Raw genomic sequence first — 24345 nt, 5'->3', positions numbered from 1 at the left:
ATTCTATAAAGTAACAGTTTATTGCTGTGGTTATTTAATAAAGTCAAAGTTCCTTATATTTAATCATATGTTTTGGTCAGAATGGCAATCATCAAAAAGTCTACAAACAATAAATGCTGGAGAGGGTGTGGAGAAAAGGGAACCCTCTTGCACTGTTGTTGGGAATATAAATTGATACAGTCACTATGGAAGATGGTCTGGAGATTCCTTAAAAAACTAGGAATAAAGCCACCATATGACCCAGTAATCCCACTCCTAGGTATATACCCTGAGGAAACCAAAATTGAACAAGACACATGTACCCCAGTGTTCACTGCAGCACTATTTACAATAGCTAGAACATGGAAGAAACCTAGATCTCCACAGACAGATGAATGGATAAAGAAATTCTGGTACATATACACAATGGAATATTACTCAGCCATAAAAAGGAATGCATTTGAGTCAGTTCTAATGAGGTGGATGAACCTATTACACATTAGATAGAATGAGCCTGTTATACAGAGTAAAGTCAGTCAGAAAGAGGAAGATAAATATTGTATACTAATGCATATATACATAGTCTAGAAAGATGCTGCTGAAGAATTTATTTGCAGGGCCGCAATGGAGAAACAGACATAGAGAACAGACCTATAGACACGGGGAGAGGGGAGGAGAGGGTGAGATGTATGGAGAGAGTAACATGGAAACTTATTACCATATGTAAAGTAGATAGCCAATGGGAATTTGCTGTATGTCTCAGGGAACTCAAACGGGGGCTCTGTATCAGCCTAGAGGGGTGGGATGGGGAGGGAGATGGGAGGGAGGTTCAAGAAGGAGGGGACATATGTATACCTAAGGCTGATTCATATTGAGGTTTGACAGAAAACAACAAAATTCTGTAAAGCAATTATCCTCAATTGAAAATAAATAAATTTTTTTTAAAAAATCAAGGCTTAACAAAAAAACATATTTTTGACCAATTTTAAGGAGATAGTTTTATCTTTACCATAAATGAAGTAATAAATTCATGTTTTTGTTGATGAACTGATTGGAAAATGAAGTGCTAACAGGCACCATGTTAAACATTTGTGAATGACTGCTTGAAATTAACACTCACTGATGAAAATGTTCAGGAATTAGATACACTCATACCTACCAACCAAGCCTTGTGTAGGGAAATGTCAAGCAGTAAGATGCTGAGGGGCTAGAAACGTGTGTCAGTGGCTGAGAGCTGCCAATAAACATCTCACGTATGCTCCTCTCCAAAGACTTGTACATGAAGGATAAGGAATCCTGAAATTAAGTGATTACAGACAGAAAAAGACACAGCATAATCAACAAAGCTACTGCTTCAAGTCAAAGGCATTAGACTTTAAGAAATAAGTTTGAGGGTTTTTTTTTTTAATATCTATTTACTTGGCTAAATAAATAGTAAATAATAAATAAGTAAATAAATAAGTAAATATTTATTTACTTGGCTGCATTGGGTCCCAGTTGGGGCACACAGGATCTTCAGTCTTCATTGCAGCACGTGTGTCTTTTAGTTGCATCATCCAAACTCTTAGTTGTGGTGTGTGGGATCCAGCCCCCTGACTAAGGATCAAACCCAGGCCCCCCGCACTGGGAGCAGAGTCCCAGCCACTGGACCACCAGGGAAGCCCCAAGAAACAAGTTTTCACAAGTGCTGAAAAATAACTTATTGACTCCTATCAACAAGTAAGGAGACTTAAGACTGAAAATTAGGAGAATGAAATCACACCCGCAATGTATGCTCAGGGATGGGAGTTACAGCCTAAAGGTCAGGACCATCACGAGAAGAAAAAGTCAGTTGAGATTAACCTGAACCAACCAAGTCAGGATAGTCTATTAATGTGAAGAATGTAACTGAACAAAATAATTGTTAAAAAATAAAAAGTTTTTAGAAGGTAAGTCCACTCAAATCTAGAACTATAAATATATTTGTGTACATATGTACACAAAATATATTTTATTTTCTCCCCCCAAACAAATGAACTGGAATGCCACCACGATGCCAGAAACCCTCCCAACCACACTCAAACTGAGAGGCTGCTGGATTTGCTTCGTGTCCCAAGAAGCTGGGAAGGCATGAGGGGTCACGTGTGGAGGGCTGGAAGCTGCGTGCACGAGAAATCGGGGGACAGCAAGCCCCCCAGCTTGGGGTGCTGAATTGTTGTTAGTGTGGTTACTGCAGACACACACACACAGACCAGAGTGGCCCCGACCAAACTGGTTGGGCACAAGATCCATCCAAGTTCAGGGAACACAACTTGAAATCCACCCCAGGTGACATAAGACCAAACGAGAATTGTCGGCTGCCCCGGAACAGGTTCAGCTCAGAGCCGTGGGGCAGCCCTGGACGCTCAGGCTCCAGAGAAGCGCAACTTAGAAGGGCCCTGCAGGAAGGGACTCAGCCTTCTGTTTTTCCAGTCTAACCTCTCTGGTAGGTCGCCCCCGGATTGCTCACCTGAGGCTCACTTCTGGCTTCCTCATTCATCAGAAATCGCCATGCCAGGCATCACGCCAGGCCTTGGGAATGTAAAGTCCTTCTCTTACACAACTATTCCTTTTGTGAAGGAGACAGATACAGATAATTCCAGCACGCATGATGTGTGTTTGGACAGAGCTTCCTGGTCTAAGTCTCGGTACATCATTTGCAGAACTCGTTGCAAAATGAAAATGCAGAGCTGCTTGTTCAAAAGTTATTAAGAATTTGACCCTCCTCCACTGCTGGTGAGAATGAAAACTGATACAACTACTATGGAGAAGAGTATGGAGTTTCCTCAGAAAACTAAAAATGGATTTATTATATGACCCAGTAATCCCATTCCTGGGCAAATATCCAGAGAAAACCATTAATTTGGAAAGATATATGCATACCAATGTTCATTGCAGCACTATTTACAATAGCCAAGATATGGAAGTAACCTAAATGTCCATCAACAGAAGAATGAATAAAGAAGATGTGGTGTGTGTGTGTATACACACACACACTAGAATACTACTCAGCCATAAAAAAGAACAAGATAATGTCATTTGCAGCCAGATGGATGGACCTAGAGATTATCATACAAAGTGAAGTAAGTCAGACAGAGAAAAATAAATATCATATGAGATCATAAGTGGAATCTTCAAAAAATGATATAGGGAACTTATTTACAAAACAGAAACAGACTAACAGACTTTGAAAACAAACTGATGGTTACTAAAGGGGAAACTGTGGGGAGAGAAAACTAACAGTTTGGAATTAACCCATACACACTCCTATATATAAAACAGATAAACAACAAGGACCAACTATATAGCACAGGGAACTCAATATTCTGTAATAATCTACACAGGAAAAGAATTTGAAAAAGAATGGCTATATATGTGTATGTATAACTAAATCACTTAGCCATACACCTGAAACTAACACAACATTGTAAATCAACTATACTTCAATATAAAATAAAATTTAAATTTAAAAAAGGTAAGAATTTTAAGGCAATAACAGCAGAACATTAAACCAAATATGGGGTGGGACTTCCCTGGTGGTCCAGTAGCTAAGACCCCATGATCCCAATGCAGGGGGCATCAGTTCAATCCCTGGTCAGGGAACTAGATCTCACATGCTGCAACTAAGATCTAGCACAGCCAAATAAATAAAAATATTTAAAAACTTTAAAATGAATAAATAAACCAAGTAGGGGGCCCTTCTAAGCATCACAAAGGGGACCTTCTACATGACTGCACAGGCTGCACACCATGAAGCAGGTTCTACTGGGACCCTCGCCCAGCTCACAATAACATTTAAACCATTCTCTACAATCTGATGCCAATTTCCCTTCCCAACTCTCGCAAGTACTTTGATTCCTTGTCTCGTGTTCCAGGCAAATAAGATTGCTCAGATTTCCAAACATCCTGAAACTTTTCTAACCTATTACCAGAAATACATGCTCAATGATGAAAAACTATCAGTTGGTTAATATTCAAGGCCTAACTCAGATTCCAGCTCCTGCATGAAACCTTCTCTGGTGGCAGTTATAGGATATTTTTTTAATCTGAGAAGCTGTGTCTCTCCTCCCACCAACCACGGCATTAGTAGCATCCTACTCAGAAATGGTTAGTTTTGTATTTATCACCCCATTAGACTAAAATTTTCTAAACATCAGAAACTATTTCCCTTTCATCCTCTATCCCCCCAGTAGAATGGCTGACACTTAAGATGATCTCATGGAGGAACTTGATAGGCAGTGGTGCTCCCTTGGTGTGGGGCTTTGCACTGTGAGCCTGCAATACTGCTGACACACTTTGCACTAAGGACAGAGCAGGAGTGACCCAAGGGCCACCTTGAGCTCCACAGGGCTTTCCAAAGGCCACTGAGGTTCAGACCTTCGACACAGGATGTCTCCAGAACAAACCAGACTTGAAGACCAAGGATACTTGTGAGCCTGGCTCACGCCCAGGTGACCTTCAATGAACCACTAAACAGCCAGTGATCCTACAAAACGCAGTATCACAGAAGCAGAATGTACCTCTCCATTAAAAGCAGAAAATTCTTACCATGGTCCAGGAATCCACACTAAAGAACACTCCTTTTTTGGTATAGTTTATATGCTTTCCAATATTTTTAGTTAGGGCTGCAGTCACATTTTTATGAAAACCATTTTTCTGTACTTTTGAGCTGCTAGAAAGAGAGAGGAATGAAACAGTTAAGACTGAGGAAATAGCAACGCACCCTGAATAATTGAGTTGAAGATGTAGTCAAGTTAACACCAGGTTACATAAAATTTTAGCATCTGCAAGTTAAACGAACAGCAACACAAAAAGCAAATTTTAGAAAAACTTCTATAGGATATTCCACAACATCTTTTAATAAACCCATTTTCAAGGTTGAAAAAGCCTGTCCTTACAAAAATATTTTCTATAGCCTCAAAGTTCTATAAGTGTATGAGTTTGGATTCTTTCCAGATTACTATAAAAAAAAAATCAGAAGTTAAATCAACATTTCATATTAATGGCCCAGAAATGGTCATAGCTGTTCAGGAAACTGGAATGCAAGTAGACTGATTTTGTTTTAAAGATATGGGAGAATTAATTATACGATAAAAATGCATTTTTAAATCCGTGTGTTTTAACAAGTCTACGTATCAGATGCCTAAAAAGACAGGCAGGTTTCAGAAATGCTTATAGATGGGCCACAGATGAGCACAGGGGGCCTAAGACATCAGCTAGTGTAGGGACCGGAGAAGGCAATGGCACCCCACTCCTGTACTCTTGCCTGGAAAATCCCATGGACGGAGGAGCCTGGTAGGCTGTAGTCCATTGGGTCGCTAAGAGTCAGACACAACTGAGCGTTTTCACTTTCACTTTTCACTTTCATGCATTGGAGAAGGAAATGGCAACCCACTCCAGCGTTCTTGCCTAGAGAATCCCAGGGGCGGGGGAGCCTGGTAGGCTGCCGTCTATGGGGTCGCACAGAGTCGGACGCAACTGAAGCGATTTAGCAGCAGCAGCAGCAGCAGTGTAGGGACCCCCAACAATCTAGAGTTCTTAAACCCAACCGAAAGACATTCAGTTACATTAAAATAAAACTTACCTAATTCGAATAACTTAAACAGTGTGGGCTTTCCTGAACTCTTTTTGCATATTTTCAATTCTTTTGAAGCTCTGTACTCTCTCCTTAGCATCTTTTATTGCAAAGTTTTTCTTTTTGAATATCTAACACTTGCTCACCCTTAAATATCTTGGCTGAAGCATCAGCTCTTCACAGGAAGTCTCCTGTGGCTGAGTTAGGACACTCTGTGGTACATCCTGAGCCCCCAATGCTTGCCCTTCCTAACGCTCAAGGGTACTGACAAGTTCTCGTTCAGCAACCATCTGTCCACCCGCCAGGCCATCCATCCTCTGAGAGCAGAAGCTGTTTCTGTCTTGTTCACAATGAGGTCTCTAAACGCCTAAACTAGTTCCTGGTACCTAATGATGAGGAAATATTATAATTTGTACTATCTTATTAGTCATATAATAATTATAGGATTAATATAGTTATTAAATGCATGAATAAATGGTTGGTACCCAACTCCAGCAGGGAGTACCACCTCTTAGAATACAAATCAGACCTTCTGGCTCTCTTCCTCAGAAACTAACTGAGAGGGCTTCTCCCCACAAGTATCATTGATAATTACTTTTTCAGAGAAGAATATGGTCACAGTTTATGAGTAATGGCAATAATGGTGATGATAATAATATGATTAGCTATCATTTACTAGTTAGTGAGCAACTTAGTAATGTGGTTTGCTGTTTTGTTTAGTCACTAAGTTGTGTCCAACTCTTTTGCAATCCCGTGGATTGTAGCCCGTCAGCCTTCTCTGTCCATGGGATTTCCCAGGCAAGAATCCTGGAGTGGGTGCCATTTCCTTCTCCAGGGGATCTTCCCGACCCAGGGCTCAAACCCATGTCTCCTGCATCTCCTGCACTGGCAGGCGGGTACTTTACCACTGGCACCACCTCGGAAGCCCTACTAAGGTGGTAATTGCTTTCTATCCATTCACGCACATACCACAGCTCTGGGAATATGGATATGTATTTTTTCCAGTTTGCCAGAGGAAGCTGCAGCTCAAAAAATAATTAGGCAACTTGTTTAAAAATCACACAATGGCAGCCCTGGAGCTGGAACCTCTATCTACAAAGCCCATGCTTTCAGAGTCTACTGAGCACCCCTCTGAGTGAGCTGTTCTTTTTCTGTGAGTCATTTGGGAATCCACTTACCCCTGGGTGTTGTTTTGTTGACCACCACATGTGATGAACAGAGGGTTCTCAGGGAGGTCGCAGTTACTAGGGAAGTAGTCAAATGAGTTAGGCATTTTTGTACCTTCTTTTCAAGCATGAATTTTTCTGAGAATCAGTGTCACATTTCAAGCCGTCTCCCCAAAGTCTTCGCATAGAGATGTTTATGACTTAGCCACACAGGACTGGTGAAGGGCCTGAGTCCTACTTGATGAGGGTGGATAAGCAGGTGGTACCATGGTCACACAGGCCACCCCATACCACTGGTCACCCCCAGACTCAGCTTCCCCCTTCCCTCCCAATTCCATCTTCTGAGTTCTCCCTGCTGACAGGAACCATCTCAGAGTTAGAGACTGAAAGAAAATGACTCCCGACTGTGTCACCTTCTGCCCATCGACGTTTGGTGTTACAATTTCTCAGTCTCATTCTTTTCAAAGCTAAAATTTAAAATTGCTTGGTGGGGACTTCCCTGGCTAAGACTCCACACTCCCTGTGCAGGGGGCCTGGGTTCAATCCCTGGTTGTGGAACTAGATTCCACATGCTGCAACTAAGATCAAAGATCCTGAGTGCCACAACTAAGACCGGTGAAACCAACAAATTTTTTTTTTAATTTTTAAAATAAAATTCCCTAGTGTTCCTTCCAGTAGCTAGGACTCTGCACTTTCATTGCCATGGGCCCAGGTTCCATCCCTCGTTGGGGAAATAAGATACCATAAGTCACCAGGTACAGCCAAAAAACAAATAAAAATAGCTGCAACTCCTCTAACCTTCGCTTTAATAAAAATTAAAAGCAAAAATTTACAAACTCAATAATTAAGTAGGTAACTAAGTCTCCCTTGTTACAAGTAAAAAGGCTCTGATAGAACTTAAGAAGTGAAGTTCTGATACTTCTGCTGGCTGATACTTAAGCTGTCCTTTCCCTGCAGGAGGTCTGCCTCCAGTGGTTCCTATCCAGACCCAGCCCTACCCTGCCCAGTTCAGCAGCATAGGAGGGGCTCCATCCTGAGTGGTGTGGTTGGAAATGGGTTCTGAGAGAACCTGGGCTCCCTCAGACCATGAACAGATGCTGAGAGAGCCAAAATGTCTAATGTTGCAGTTGGAACTAGGGACAGGACCAGTCTACCCTGGTCTGCATCTGAGTCTCTGGTTGACATTCATCCTGGGTGTGCTGGGGTGGAGCAGAAAAGGAGCTAGAGCTTGAGATGCTGTCCCACTGGGGCTCCGTGTCAGATTCCAACAGAAGGTGGCGCCTTACAAATGCCTTCATTTCCAATTTTCTTTTGGAGTATGGGGCTTAAGTGAAGTACCCTTTGAAACCTGGAGCCCTGAGAGCTCAACCAGGGTGGAGAGGAGGATGGCCGTATCCACTGCTGGAACTTGGGGAGGTGGGCACCCCAGCCCACAGCATGGGGTCTCCCGAAAGAAACAGATGCTGCACAGCTGGGGAAGCGGATTCCTTCCCACCTGAGCCATTTCTCCCAGGCCATGAGCTTGGCAAAACCTACCTCTCCACCCCTTGGACAGGAGAGACATCAGCAAACCCAACCAGATGGGAGCTAGTTGGAGTTTTGAGGTGACCGTTTCCATCCTTTCCCTGCTTCATTAGGACATGACAGCACTTCCTGAGACTTTGTCCTCATTTGATCAATTGAAAAACCTGGGAGTTATGATGGGGATAGAATAGCAATACAGGGAGTGATTGGTAGGAGAAAAGAGTAAGAATTCACCTGGTCCCGTTCTTTAACATGTAACTTGTCAGACGGTAAATATTAGTGGACCAAAACGTCATATCATCCAGCCCTCCTAGGAAGTATTCTTGAAATTGTTCCACCAAAAATGGGGATTTTCCAGAATAAGTGGGATAAAGCTACGGCAAAGAGAAAGAAAAACAATCTAATAAATAACTGAATCAAGTGCTTCTCATGGTATCTTTATAACACTTTCAATTCAGATTTTGAAGAATAAATGCCTTTACCTTGGAAATAGCTAACATCTCCGCATACCTGCAACATAAGCAATAATTTAGACTGTGAGTTGTGATTTCCATGAAGAAATGAAACGAATGAAAAAAAAGTTCCAGCAACATGTATCCACTATCATGCAACTGACTTTAAACAAGCAAAATCCATAAATCCAATTCCCACACTCAGGCAGCTAAAGCATTGGAAAGTATGTTAAGGAAGTCACAATAAAATCACTTGCAAATATTCCTCCAGTTACACTTACATTTCCAAGAACTGAAGGTATGAACAGTCAACAATGGCTTTTTTGGTGATGACTGCTCGGCCATAGAGTTCTTTATAAATTCCCAGGAGATCTTCAACAGGCACATACCTGAGAAAAGCATTAGAATAAAATACGGGTTGTTTTGATTCTGAAGTTGAAGATAACAACAGCAGTCACAGCAGACACCAGTGATTCCAGGATTAATAGATGCCAGACACCATGCAAAGGACTTTACATGCATTATTCATTTAATCCTACCAATAACCCTGGGTGGTTGATACTATCACAGTCCTACTTCATATACAGGGAACTAAAGCACAGAAAAGTTCAATAATTTGCCCAAGGCTGCAAAGCAAACGACTGGTACCCTAATCAAATATTTATACAAAGATAAGAAACTTTGAGTAGCTCTCATAGTCAACAAACGAGTCTGAAATGTGGTACTTGAGTGCAATCTCAAAAATGACAGAATGATCTCAGTTCATTTTCAAGGCAAATCATTCAACATCACAGTAATCCAAGTCTATGCTCCAACCACTGATGCCAAAGAAGCTGAAGTTGAACAGTTCTATGAAGACCTACAAGACCTTTTAGAACTAACACCAAAAAAGATGTCCTTTTCATCATAGGGGACTGGAATGCAAAAACAGGAAGTCAAGAGAAACCTGGAGTAACAGGCAAGTTTGACCGTGGAGTACAAAATGAAGCAGAATAAAGACTAACAGAGGTTCGTCAAGAGAACACACTGGTCATAGCAAACACCCTTTTCCAGCCACACAAGAGAAGACTCTATACATGGACATCACCAGATGGTCAATACTGAAATCAGATTGATTATATTTTTGAAGCTGAAGATGGAGAAGCTCTATATAGTCAGCAAAAATAAGACTAGGAGCTGACTGTGGCTCAGATCATGAGTTCAGTATTGCAAAATTCAGGCTGAAATTGAAGAAAGTAGAGAAAATCACTAGACCATACAGGTATGACCTAAAGCAAATACCTTATGATTATACAGTGGAGGTGATGAATAGATTCAAAGGATTAGATCTGGTAGACAGAGTGCCTGAAGAACTATGAATGGAGGTTTGTAACACTGTACAGGAGGCAGTGACCTTTAAAACCATCCCAAAGAAAAAGAAATACAAGAAGGCAAAGTGGTTGTCTGAGAAGCCTTCACAAATAGCCAGAGAAGCAGGAGAAATATCAACAACCTCAGATATGCAGATGATACCACTCTAATGGCAGAAAGTCAAGAGGAACTAAAGAGCCTCTTGATGAGGGTGAAAGAGGAGAGTAAAAAAAGCCGTCTTAAAACTCAGCATTCAAAAAAACTAAGATCATAGCATCTGGTCCCGTCACTTCATGGCAAATAGAAGTGGGGAAAGTGGAAGTAGTAACAGATTCTATTTTCTTGGGCTCAAAAAAATCACTGCAGATGGTGACTGCAGCCATGAAATTGAAAGACGTTTGCTCCTTTCCTCCTTTAAGGAAAGCTGTCACAAACCTAGACAGCATTTTAATAAGCAGAGATATCACTTTGCTGACAAAGGTGCATATAGTCAAAGCTATGGTTTTTCCAGTAGTCATGTACAGATGTGAAAGGTGGATCACAAAGAAGGCTGAGTGCTGAAGAATTGATGTTTTTTGAATTGTGGTGTTGGAGAAGACTCTTGAGAGTCCCTTGAACAGCAAGGAGATCCAACCAGTCAATCCTAAAGGAAATCAACCCTGAATATTCATTGGAAGGACTGATGCTGAAACTGAAGCTCCAATACTTTGGCCACATGAAGCAAGAGCTGACTCACTGGAAAATACCCTGATGTTGGGAAAGACTGAAGGCAAAAGGAGAGGGGGGTGGCAGAAGATGAGATGTTTAGATAGCATCACCGACTCAATGGCCATGAATTTGAGCAAACTCCAGGAGACAGTGAAGGTCAGGGGAGCCTAGCATGCTGCAGTACATGGGGTCACCAAGAGTCAGACAGGACTTAGTGACTGAACAACAACAAAAAAAGGCATGTTTGGTTTTGTGAATTCAGAGTTCAAAGAGCAATAGAAGATATTTTTATTCTTTTGAGTTGAATCATTCTCAGGAATCATTTTTTAAAAACACTCCAAAATAACTCCTCATCCCAACATCCTACTTTCAGAATACACAGTGGTAGGTAGTAAAAGAGAATTCTAAGTCAAGTTTTTGACTCAGAGGTATTAGTTATTTCAGTTGGAGGGAGAGCCACATTTTAAAAATTAGGTTTATACTGTTATCTTTTATCTTTATTTAATTATACCAGACATAAATATAAATACAAACAAAACCTAATTTAGTGTATCTATAAGAAGGAATCTATTGAGATGTCCATTTTTTACTTCACAAGCACACCAGAATGGTCTTCTCCATAAATATAGCTTAAAAGTCTAGCAAAAAGCCTAACAAAAATATTTTTTTAGATGAATCACCAAGCTAGCAAGAAAGTGAAATTTGCCAATGGCCAAAAATAAGTTGGAGCTGGAAACTTTGGCAGGTAAGTGAGTGGAAAAAACAGTTTTTGCCCTGAAGACATCTGCTAAACCTGGGAACCTAGGAGGTTTCTTTCTTTCCTTTTTTTTTCTTTTTGGATAGTTGTATGGCATACAAGAGACCAGAGCTAAAGTATAGGAATCACCCAAAGTGGGCCATTTCTCACAGGAAACTCCTCATTAAAGGCTATATCTTCTGCACGAGTATTAGCCAGAAATAAATCCAACATACTAACAAGGACAGCAAAGAAACCTCTGTCTTCATCTTGGAAATGGATAGAGAGAGGGAAAGCTATTTCGCCCCTAGAATCAGTAACCACTACCCAGCCCTACAAATGTTTGGTCTTGCATTCTTGCTATCTGTGCAGTCAGAAAACCTTCAAGGGTTGAATATCATTTAAATGTGGTCCCAGTTAATAGTGCCTTAAGGTAGCCTGCAGAAGGCAAAGCAAGACAAGCTTTCCCTGGAGAAATGCAACTGTAAGGCAAGCCTTGAGGCATTCAAGCACCGCTGATTATAACTGAAAGAAGACCAGATCCTGGATGATGCACAATGTGACGTGGGCATCTCATCCAGTGCAGAACACCCGGTGTGGAGAGTCGGTGGGTGGGGAACCTCAGGTCCCTGCTGCTGCCACCTCTTCCTGGGGCATCCAAAGGCCAATTGTCCTCATCTGCCTTGAGAGTGACCTAATGGGTCTGGGCCTCCCTTAGTTCTGAGGCAGCTGGACCAGGGGTGGGAATGGGCAACTTGCCAGGCCCCCAGCTCTAGTTCTTTGTTCTGTAAGCATCCCTCCCTGCTTCCAGTGCTGCATACTCAGAGACTAAGACCGAGGGACAGAGTTATGTCAGCTTCCGTCTGCATAGTAAACATGTGAAGAAAAAACAACAACAAAAAGAACAGTGTATCTAACAGTAATATCTGATACATAGGACTTGAAGGCAGTTAAGTATTGTAAAATGTAAAGACAATCACCAGATAGGAAGTTTGATTCACCAGAAAGATATGACATTTGAAAACGTGAATATACTTAACAACATATGTTCAAACACATGCATAGCAAACTTTGACCTAACTACAAGGAGAAATTGAAAAATTTCATCATCATAGAAGGAGATTTTTAAATGAATTTCTCACTAATTGTGAGACTGTCCAGATAAAAGTAGTAAGAATATATTATTTAAAACTTAGGAATCTTCTGATTTGAGCAGTACATTTAAAAAGCTTGAGCTAATACATATATAAAATGTTAAACCAAAAATTCTTTTCAAGTACAGATGAAAAATTAATAATAGATAATTAAATAAATACTAATAGATAAAACTTCATCATTTGGTAGACCTTAAAAATCAAGACTCAAATTTCACAGAAACCAAAGAAAAGTAGAAGGAAAAAAAATAAATATAAGAAAAAGCAATGAAAGAGAAAAAGAACATATAGTATTAATAGAAAGGATCAATAAAGCCAAAAGTTTTTTTCAATAATAAAACTGAAAAATATTAAACATGATTAATTGTTTAAAATATAAAAGAAGGCACAATAAATAACATTATAGATACCAAAGGAACAGAAGTACAAGTAAAATGAGAAAAAAACAAATGAGGATATTATGAACTCCCTTATGCTAAAATGTTTAAACACTTAGACAAAATAGAAAAGTCCTAGAAAAATAATAAAACTCTTTAAGAAGAAACTGAAAAACGGTACAGTCCTAAAACCAAAAGTCACTACTTTTTTTAAAAACATTTGGCTTTATAGACAAGTTCTACCAAACATTCAAGAAATCAAAGTTATAATCTTACACAAACTTCCAGAAAATAGCAAAGGAAGGTATACTCCTCCTATACCTGATTTCATGAATCCATGATAACTTTAATGTCAAAACTGAACATAGAAGAAGGGAAAATTACAGTACAAGCTAACTCATACAAATAGATGCAAAAACCCTAAACAGCAAGAAGAGATGCAACAAACATTAAAAAGATGATATACCATTGCAAAATCGGCTCTCTGCCAGTAGATAGGGATACAATAGGACAGCTATACAGGTAGCTGTAGAAGTCCTAGTAGGGGACTATAGAGAGGGAGACCTAGGAAGCTTTGGGAGACCACTATAAGTCAATGATCACTCGAGAAAGCTATCGGAACAAAGCAGGCTTCCTTAAATATAAAACCATAAATAAAAGCACCAGATACGCCTTAGGTCATTAGGTAGAAGAAAAATGTCACCATCCTTCTACTGATTTGAAAAAGTGCTATGAAAATGTTAGTCTGACCTCATAGGGTCAGACATGTTCCTGCCTGATACAAAGGAAGAGCCAGTGATGTAAGCGTCCCGTCTATTGGAAGAAGGTGTGCTTTTCCCCTCCCTCTTTCATTTGACTATAAGGTTGTAGCCCACTTAATCCTCAGGGCAGAAATCCCTCACCTGCCTGTTTACATCACTTACAAGCGTCCTGTATTAATAAATCTACTTTTTTGCCTACCACTTTGCCTCTCACTGAATTCCTTCTGTGCTGAGACATAAAGAATATGGGCTTCATTAAGTCCTGAAACCAGGTATGTGATCCCAGCTGGAAGACTGTGGGTTTTGGCCAATTTCAAGTCCCAGCCTTGTGGATTCAAGTCTCAAACTGGGTTTTGGCCAGGTTCAAGTCTAACAGATGGGTTTAAGGCCCAATCTGAAGTGAAGGGTTTCATCAGGAGGTAAAGCTGATGTAATATTTGCAAACAAATTAGAATAATTCAGTATATCAACAGACTAAGAAGTAAGTATCTCAACAGATGAAAAATAAGAATTCAATACACATGAAATTAATTAATAATAAAAACTTCCCAGGTGGCGCTAATGGTAAAGAACCTGCCTATCAATACAGGAGATGAAAGAGATGTGGGTTTGATCCCTGGGTTGGGAAGATCCCCTGGAGGAGGGCATGGCGACTCACTATAGTATTCTTGCCTGGAGAATTCCATGGACAGAGAAGCCTGGCGGACTACGGTCCACAGGGTCACAAAGAGTTGAACATGACTGAAGTGACTTAGCACACACTAACAAACTACAAATCAAAGGAAATTCCTTAATTTGATAAAGGTCATTCACAAAAATCTACAGCAAACTTGATGAAACAAGGAAAGAAGTTTCTTTGAGAAAAAGAACAAGAAAATCATGCTCAATATTACCACTTCTATTGTACTACAAATACCAGCCAATATGAAGCAATAAGAAAGAAATTATGTGTATAAAGATTGAAAAGGAAAAGCAAAATGGTTGCAATTTGTAGATTATAAATTGTGAGTCAAAAGCAAATTCAAAAGAATCTCCTAATTATTAGACTAAGATAGCTAAGAAATACTGCAAGATACAAAATCAAAATTAGAATGTCACTTGCATTTCTATGGGCTTCCCTGGTGGCTGGTAAAGAATCTGCCTGCAATGCAGGAGACCTGGGTTCGATTCCTGGGTTGGGAAGATCCCCTGGAGAAGGGAATGGCTATCCACTCCAGTATTCTGGCCTGCAGATTCCACAGACTGTATCTCTATACACTAGTAATCAATTAGAAAATACAATTGGCTCCAAAAGTTACCATTTATGGTAGCAAATAAAAAGTAAAGTCTCTGAAACTAGATTTAATAAAACGTGTAAGACCTTGATGGAAAAACTTATAAAACTTTTAAGTCATTAAAGACAACTTCAATAAAATATACAGCATATTTTTGGATAAGAATACCGAATATTGCAAAATTATTAATTCTCTTCCCGTTGATCTCTAGAGTCAATTGAGTTCTAATTAAAATTCCAACAAGATTTTTCTTGGAACATGGAAACTTGATCCTACCAAGAGCCAAGGCAAGAGAATAGACGAGGTACATTTGAAGAAAAAGGACAGGTTGGGAAATCAGCCCTGACAGATGTCAAAATGCATTAAAGCTGTTTAGTTTTAAAACTCAGTATTGCTCAGGAATAGTCAATTAGACCAATAGAACATGATAGAAAGCCCAGAAACTAACCCGCATACACATGGAATTTTATGTCAGAGAGAACATTACAGATCAGTGAAGATTAGACTATTGATAAATGGTTCTGAGACAATCAGTTATCTCCGTAGGAAAAAAGTAAAATTTCTATCACAGAACATACAAAAAAATTAATTCCAGGTAAACTGAAGATAAAAAGTTAAGAAATAAAACTATACTGTGACAACCTAGAAGGGTGGGATGGGGTGGGAGGGAGATTCAAGAGGGAGGGGATATGTGTACACCTATGGCTGATTCATGCTGATATATGGCAGAAACCAACAATACAGTAAAGCAATTATCCTCCAATTTAGAAAATAAATTAGAAAAAGAAAAAAATGAAGCTATAAAATATTTAGAAGGCTGTGTAGGAGAATAACCTCATGCCCTCAAGGTAGGAAAGGATTTCTTAAAGAAGATGTCAAAAGTATGAATTACAAAGGAAGAGACTGATACATTCAACTACATTAAAATTAATAAATTTTGTTTATCAAGATAAACCATAAGTAAAAGACATGCCACAAACTGTTAAAAGATATTTATAACAAATAATTGATAAACTGACAAAAGATTAGAACCCAGAATATACCAAGAATACTCAGAAATAAAAAGGACAACCCAACAGAAAAATAGGCTAAAAACCAAACAAGTTTCTCACTTAAAATGAAACACAATTGATAAAATATGAAAGAATATTCAACCTTATTATAACAGTAACCTGGGAAATGTGAATTAAAACTTTAAGGAGATACCATTTTATACTAAATATGTTAGAAAAATTTTAAAGCTGGACAATACCAAGTATTGGAGAACGCAGAAGAAGGAGAACAAAGGTGATGGGAGTACAAATTGGGAAGACCATTCTAAATGACAGCCAGGGATTGATTATTTAGGTTAAACGTGCCTAAGTCCTATGGCCCAACAGTTCCACTTCTGGTGCCATTTACTTGAAAAAGATTCCCCTCTAGTGCAAAAATGAGTGAGTGAGTGAGTAAAGTCGCTCAGTCGTGTCTGACTCTTTGCGACCCCATGGACTGCAGCCTACCAGGCTCCTCTGTCCACAGGATTTTCCAGGCAAGGGTACTGGAGTGGGTTGCCATTGCCTTCCCAGAGGATCTTCCCGACCCAGGGATCAAACCCGGATCTCCTACATTGCAGGCAGACGCTTTACCGTCTGAGCCACCAGGGAAGCCTACATGCACAAAAATGTACATAGCAACATGATGTGTAAAGCAAAAACACTTAACACTACTTACACACCCATCAACACTAGAATCAAGTCATTTTGGTAGATTTACACAAGGGAGGACCACACAGTGGTGAAAATCAATGAACTATTGCCGAACGTATCAATATGATTAAATGTCAGGGAAATAATTTTAAACAGGAAACATTTTTAAATTCTAGTTTAAAATTTAATTTAAAGCAAAATGCATGATGTACAATTCTATTTAAAGTAAAAACCCAGATATTATTTTGCATATAGATATGACTGTGCTTATGTGCTCAGTTGTGTCTGACTCTTTGCGACCACATGGACAGCAACCCACCAGGCTCCTCTGTCTGTGGAATTTCCCAGGCAAGAATGCTGGAGTGAGTTGCCATTTCCTACTCCAGGGGATCTTCCCGACCCAGGGATCAAACCCGCATCTCTTACATCTCCTGCATTGACAGGCAGGTTCCTTACCACTGGTACCACTTGGGAAGCCCCATGGATATGGCTACATGTAGTAAAAACTCTAAGGGAAAAGAGACTAAGTGATTAAGAGAACCTAAGGTTGTGGTTATACCTGGTGGAGAAAAGGTGGTATGACAGAAGGAAAGGCAGGGACCCTCTATATTCCAGCAATGGTCTACTTCTTAAGGTAGCTGGCAGCTATACAGTGTGCATCATTTTATTTTTTTATTTATAAAAAATACATTATTTTATATGTTTGGCATAATTCACATATTTTTAAAAGAATCTACTTAGACTAGCCTAATCTTTAGTTATACTTTCCAACATGTACAAATGTAGAAGTCTCCTTATTACATTGTAAGTTTTATTTTCTAAGGAAAAAGAGTCAGCTCCTAACTGCCACTTGAGTATCACATATTTAAATGTACGTTGCTCTTACCAGTGCCGTGAGAGGTAATTAAATTTAAACTCGAACTGGCTCAACACGTCTCCTCCTATGATATGAGAAAAATATTTGCTTTTGGAGAATTAATGACAACACATAGCAAGCTTCTTTGAACATAAATTTGCACAATCTGGTTTATTAGTTCTTTACACTGTTATAGGTTTCTGGTCATTATTTTAGTTGCATAGGCACATCTTTAAGAAAAAATGATCTTTTAAAATCTTAGTGAAATACATGAAGAAAGAGAATTAATTAAGAGAATAAAGAAACTCACATAACCAAAAGTTGTTTTTTTTACTTTAAGATGGACCATAAAGATTCTTCTATTTAAATAAACACTACTCACCAATACTGTGTGTATTTAAAGGTAATTAAATGTAGAAAAATGATGGAGTTTATCCGTTTAAAGCTAAAGTATTAGGAGACACTAGGCAATGAATTTAAATCTGATTTTAAAAGTTATACTTTTCTAAAATAATGGCACAAGTCAATGATAAAATATAATGGTGTTTTTTTGGTTGTTTTGTTCTTTTTTTGGCTGCACCTTAAGGCATGTGGAACTTCCCTGACCAGGGATTGAACCTGAGCCCCCTGCAGTGGAAGCACAGAGACTTCTTAAACACTGAACCACCAGGGAAATTCCCATTTTTTTGTTTGGCTTTTACAAAATACATATATAATATTATATATTATATAGTACATATATATGTATATACATATATACACTCTTATAATACATATATATATTTATATCTTCACAGATGTGCATCTCTATATTAAATGAAGTATTCCTGTACTCTAAACAATCGCAATATTAAAATAGAAAGCTAGTGGCAAGAAACTAAAAACATACATACATAAGGCACAATAGTAACTACAAGTGAAATATAACTACCATGAAAGCAAATCTGGCAAATGTAAATAAATAGTACCGAAATCACCAGCCGGATGTGCCTCGGAATAGAAGTTGTGAAAATCAATCTGAGGAAAAAAAGAGAACCATCTAGTATATATCACAAATTGAAGCCCACACTCCTACCCCGCAATGAAGCGAGGCATGGGGAGATGATAGCCTAACCCAATGACTGCTGAGGACGCGTAGTGACTGGACTCACTTTTCAAAGAAACACTTAATTTTATTATTTGTTTTAAAAAAAATGATACTGGCAGCTGAGTTGTATGCTTCATGTCTGAACAGATAAAGCTGCTGCAAACATCTCTATCTAACAGGATACATGAACAGTCCCTAAGCGCAAGTTTAAATTTTTTACAGGATGGTATTAATATCAGTGACTAGCCAGAGGGGACTTTCATCAGGTAAGGTCACAATTTTCAGTGGGGATATGAAAAAAAACAAAAGCACGTTAACTTACTTTTAAATAGAACCAGAGAGTAGGGGTTTACACCTCTATTAAGATGCACAGCTTGAATAAAACATAAAATTTCTCAAATATTGTGTGTGACTAAACAGAACATGACATCTATGGCTGTTTTCAGGGCACATTAGTCAATCTGCCCATGTGGATGAATTTACACAGGTAGCAAATGTGTAAGAGCAATGAACAAGAAAAGATGGAAATCTAATGAATACTGCATTGGCAAAGAGTCTTATTTCCATGTGAGTTTGAATAACCTAAAGATTTTCTTTTCCTAAAACGGTCAGGTTTTTTTTTTAGTAATTTTTTTAATTTCATTTTTTTAGCACCGAAAACATTTTGTATTTAGGTATAGCCGATTAACAATATTGTGGTAGTTTCAGGTGAACAGCGAAGGGACTCAGTCATAAATATACATGCGTCCATTCTCCCCCCAACCCCTCTCCCATCCAGACCGGCACATAACATTGTTGATTACCCATTTTAAATATAGCAGTGTGTACATAACCTTTCCAAAGTCCCTAACTATCCTAAAAGAGTCAGTTTTGAATCTTGGGTAGGACAATATCATTCCCACAAAGTCATTAACCTGAAGCTATGTACTCACGGCAGCCATGGTCCTGAGGAATCCTTGTTCAATACCCAGGCTATGCCAGTTGACATCAGCCACCATGTGAGACGTAATTCCAAACAAGAAAGCTACCAATTTCTCTGTGTCCTACCAAGTAAGCAAATTAGAGTTGGGGGTGGGGAGAAGGTAGTTATTTTATAACAATCTTATTAAAAGGATTAATAAATATGAATTCATTTCCATTACTAAGACTTAACAAAACATCAGAGACAGGTATGTTGTAGTTACCCGCAAACCACAAAGGACTTTTTTGGAAATGTTTCTGAGTGCCTTGAAACTGCTTTCAGATTTATTTACTAGGGGAGCAAAACGACCAAGTGACATGCCCCAAACTTTAAACACATTGTTTATTGAAAATAAAACTGAAGATGTAAATTTTGAAAAATCATTTGTTCAAGTGTTAACTAGCTATTTACTGTGTTCCATATGCTATGTTTGGCATTGAGGCAGAAGGGTGAGTAGCCCTCAGAGTCTGGATTTAAGGGTGGGGGTTAGAAATGGAGTTAATGCAGGTGCAATGATAGTCTGGAACTGAGTAGTTTCAGGGTTAGAGGCTGTGCCTACCTCATCCCAGGGAAGAGGATAGTTCTTCCGGATATAATGAATGCTTGAATTAAGAAATGGAGTCCAGTGAGTACTCTCCGACACGTCATGGAATTGTCCTGACAAAACAGAAGCAACCCTCAGAGTTCCTTCTTAAAAGGTCGGAGATTCTCTTGTATATACACACCACATCTTTTTTCATCCATTCATCTGTCAGTGGACACTTAGGCTGTTTCCATGTCTTTGCTAATGTACATAGTGCTTCAACAAACACTGGGGTACATGTATCTATTTGAACAATGGAATATTACTCAGTCATAAAAAAGAATGAAAGTGGGTCATTTGTAGAGATGTGGATGGACCTAAAGACTGTCATACAAAGAAAGTCAGAAAGAGAAAAACATTGTATATTAATACATAGACGTGCAAATCTAGAAAAATGGTCGAGGTGAACCTGTTTGCAAGGCAGAAATAGAGACACAGATGTAGAGAACAAACATATGGATACCAAGAGAGAAGTAGGGGATGAACTGGGAGATTGGGATTGACACATAGACACTAATATGTACAAAAGAGATAACTAATGAGAACCTACTGTATAGCACAAGGAACTCTAGTTAGTGTTCTGTGGTAACCTAAATGGAAAGGAAATACAAAAACGGGGATGGATATATGTACACAAATAGCTGATTCACTTCAATGTACAGCAGAAACCAACACAACATTGTAAAGCAACTATACCCCAGTTTTTTAATAAGTTGGAGATTCTCAATGAAATATTCCACCACCACCTGCTGCGTTGCTGCATTCCTTTGCCTTCCCTCCAAGCCTCTTAGTTTCCTGAGTCAATATTTAAAGGAAGCCTCTAGGACAGAAGGGCCAGCCAAAAGAAAAAGGAGCCTTAGCTGCTCATAGCATCCAGAAATAGCTGGGCTGCAAGAGAAGCTGGAAGTGTTAAGTTCTGCACCCTAAAGCTAAAGAAATAAGCTGTCCCTGTTTTGTTTTGTTTTGTTTTGATTTGGGTTTTTTTTTTTTTAATCTTTTCCATTACAGTCAGCCTCCCTAACAGCACAAAAGACAAAGGCAGATATTCCGATGGCTTTCAAGTATTGGAACTTATAATATTTTTAAATGGGGTGTGCTATATGCCTCTTTATTCCCACAGGAGGGGTGAATGAAAAAGACAGGAACTGACATCTGTTCTAAACCTTCAAGGGCCAGATTCTTCACGGAGTGTCACATGTCACAGGGGCAATCAAAAGCAAATTCCAGAGTTCAGATCCCTCAAGTTTTTTAGATCATTATTAAACTAAAAAAAGCCTAACCACTTTTGTTTAAAGTATAACTGAAGCACATTTAACTTAGTATTATCTTGGATTTGCATAACACTTGACACAATAACATACGTTAATGCCAACAGCAATTCAGTATAGCAGCCAGGCACACGTTAATTATTACTATTAAATAGTAATTAATTGAGATATTATTATGTTGCAGACATGGAAACTGAGACTCAGCATGGAAGGGGCTTTTTCAAGGCCACACGCTAACAGATAACATACAAGGAATAAAAACTCAAACCTTTTGATTTCCTTCAAAATGTTCTCTTCTGCCACGGGGCAGGAGAGTAAGTCAAGGCGCTTAGAGTAAAGCTTTCAGAATTTCTACCGTTAAGCAAGTAAGTTTTGGTTAAATGGAAAACACAACCGAACTAAGTCATTGATCAACAACAGTGGAAAATATAATGTGTTGTTTGATACTTTTTTTGAGTCTGAGCTATTCCTATCAACCAAGGAAAAGCAACATCATCTGGTCTGTAAGTCTTCATCTTACCTCTCTCACAGATGCTAGGGTAAAATGCATCAGGAAACACGGATCCAGCCTGATATGCATCCCGGTGCTTAAGTAACAGCTGGGGAGCAGGAAAATACAGAGGTTAGAGAGCAAGAGTCAACAGCCTGGGAAAAGCAGGTCCAGGTGTGGGAAGTTAGAACGATGTGATGGTAGGGGAGAAGTGATGGAAGGAAGAAGTGAAGGAAGGCAGGCATAAATAATTTATAATAACTCTTGTGTCAATATAATTTGAACAGCACCCTACCAAATGTAATTTCGGGTTCTTTCCTACCAAAAACAAACAAGCTAATTAAGTAGTAGGAAAAAAAAATCACCTGTTTGAATTTAATCTTTTGCTTTTCTTCTGTCACCCAGAAGAACAAGATTTCCCCAAGACTATTTCACTGACCCAGAACTGGTGTGTGGTAAGTTTTTTGATGACCTACTGACAACCAGTAAAATGAGAAAAATACAGACACGTATACATATATATTATTGGAGCTTCCCAGGTGGTGCTAGTGGTAAAGAACCTGCCTGCCAATGCAGGAGGCATAGGAGATGCGAGGAGAAGCAGGTTCAATCCCTGGCTCAGGAAGATCCCCTGGAGAAGGAAATGGCAACCCACTCCAGTATTCTTGCCTGGAGAATTCCAGGGACAAAGGAGCCTGGTGGGCTACAGTCCATGGGGTCACAAAGAGTCAGACGTGACTGGGCGACTGACACCCACACACACATATATACACATACATATATACATGTATCAGTTCATATCTATTTTTGTGTTTATGTTTATAGTTGCTACCTGTGCTTTAAAGTAAGATGATACCCTTTATAAATTAAAGGTTACAATTAGAACCTTTTGGAGGGTTACAAAAATACCCTTTCCCATTTCCAAATGATGTATAAGTCGATGGTAGAGGTTTTCTTCCCAGCGTTCTTCCTTGGTGGCCTGGCTCACTCCATTCCATTCCAACCCTCTTATGGCTACATCCAGATGAAAGCTAGGGCCTAGAAAATGAAGGCTACATCCCCCAGCCACTACTGAGGAGCCCCTTCTCCCTTGTTTGCTCCCAGCCAGCACAAAAGTGTTTGGCCTTTCCGTAGCAGAAGTAGAGGGGGCCCGGGTGATCAAGGCAGAGAAGAGGGCATCAATTTTGCTAGTAAGGAGTGTGGCTGAGGTGATGAGGTCCCGGAGCCAACAGTCAAGATGGCGGCCTCTTACTTTCCAAACCACATAGGAGACAGTTGGACATGGAGCTCGTGAATGGAACAGTGTCTGACTGCTTAGTGGCTCTGGCAGGCCAGTTCTTTGTGTTGTTCTGGGAGTCCTTTCCAGATACTCAGCTTAGAGTCTGCTCCTCCATTTCTGTTTCTCAGCACTGACTCCCCTAATACATGGTCTTGTACCCCTCTCAGCATAAGAGGGGTTTCCTCTTATGGGAACCCAGAGGGGTTTCCACTATCTGCAAATGAACTCTGACCCAGTGGGCAAAGGAAAAGTCTGGCAATCCAGCTTTCTAAATTTTTCAATAGGGACTTACTAATAACATAGGCCAGATGTAGAAACAACAAAGAAGTACCTCAAACAACTTGAAACAGAAGGAAATACAGTCTCACCTACTTTTTGTTTTTGCTTTTTCAAACAGTGTCTCATCCCCAGTCTTCTAAAGACAGAATCACTTCCATACTGAGCAGGTGAGGCGGACTGACCACAGGGGAACGAGGGCAGCATATCCACTCCCACTACAGTGTTTGGCTCAGAGATGTTTGCTTGACAGAAGCTAGTCCAGCTAGAACGTCCCCTAAGACTTCTCAGCTAGAGCTGTGGGAAGAAGAAAGAAGATGCTTTCTTCTCTTCAGAGCTTTTTTTTTTTTTTAAGACACTCTTTTGTTTTTAACATGATGCTCTTTCTCCATTTTATTTATTTATTTTTGGCCACACCATGAAGGTAATTGGGACCTTAGTTCCCTAACTAGGGATCGAACCTGTGCTCCCTGCAGTTACAGCACAGATTCTTAACCACTGGACTGCCAGAGAAGTCTTCGACTCTTCGGGGATTTTAAACTTAAGACAGTGAGTCCTAGATGGCCAGTGTCTTCCAGTGTCTAGGAGAGAAAGTACCACTTAGACCTCTTAGCCCAGCTCTGCCCCAGGCTTATCAGTTACATGAACCCCTAAAGTCTTTTTTCTAAAGACAGTTGGAGTTGGACTTTTGCCACTTAAAATAATAATTAACTTTGCTGAATATTTACCTTAGCAGCCACTGTAATGGTCACTTTATATGTATTAAGACTTGTTGAATCTGCATCT

At 39.5% G+C, this 24345-nt stretch overlaps 1 protein-coding gene across 10 annotated transcripts in view; it reads right to left on the bottom strand.

Moving 5' to 3' along the window:
• Nucleotides 1-24345, bottom strand: part of GPLD1 (glycosylphosphatidylinositol specific phospholipase D1) — an 89413-nt gene that overhangs the window by 18768 nt on the left and 46300 nt on the right. For 9 of the 10 annotated variants that reach the window (XM_081522193.1, XM_081522189.1, XM_081522185.1 and 6 more), the window contains 11 exons: nucleotides 22035-22113; nucleotides 20223-20320; nucleotides 19635-19745; nucleotides 18584-18632; nucleotides 17646-17700; nucleotides 8996-9103; nucleotides 8745-8772; nucleotides 8497-8636; nucleotides 6751-6816; nucleotides 4546-4669; nucleotides 1139-1275 (listed from right to left, as the gene is read on the bottom strand). In XM_081522193.1, the coding sequence (XP_081378319.1) occupies nucleotides 1139-1275; nucleotides 4546-4669; nucleotides 6751-6816; nucleotides 8497-8636; nucleotides 8745-8772; nucleotides 8996-9103; nucleotides 17646-17700; nucleotides 18584-18632; nucleotides 19635-19745; nucleotides 20223-20320; nucleotides 22035-22113 (995 nt within the window). The remainder of the gene's footprint in view (nucleotides 1-1138; nucleotides 1276-4545; nucleotides 4670-6750; nucleotides 6817-8496; nucleotides 8637-8744; nucleotides 8773-8995; nucleotides 9104-17645; nucleotides 17701-18583; nucleotides 18633-19634; nucleotides 19746-20222; nucleotides 20321-22034; nucleotides 22114-24345) is intronic. The other variant, XM_081522188.1, reaches the window with a different exon arrangement.

This window comes from Giraffa tippelskirchi, chromosome 8 (genome assembly GCF_054371585.1).
Source record: "Giraffa tippelskirchi isolate mGirTip1 chromosome 8, T2T-mGirTip1v1.2.pri, whole genome shotgun sequence".
NCBI lineage: Eukaryota > Metazoa > Chordata > Mammalia > Artiodactyla > Giraffidae > Giraffa > Giraffa tippelskirchi.
The sequence above is the reverse complement of the archived record's forward strand: the minus strand, read 5'-3'. Positions and strand labels throughout refer to the sequence as shown.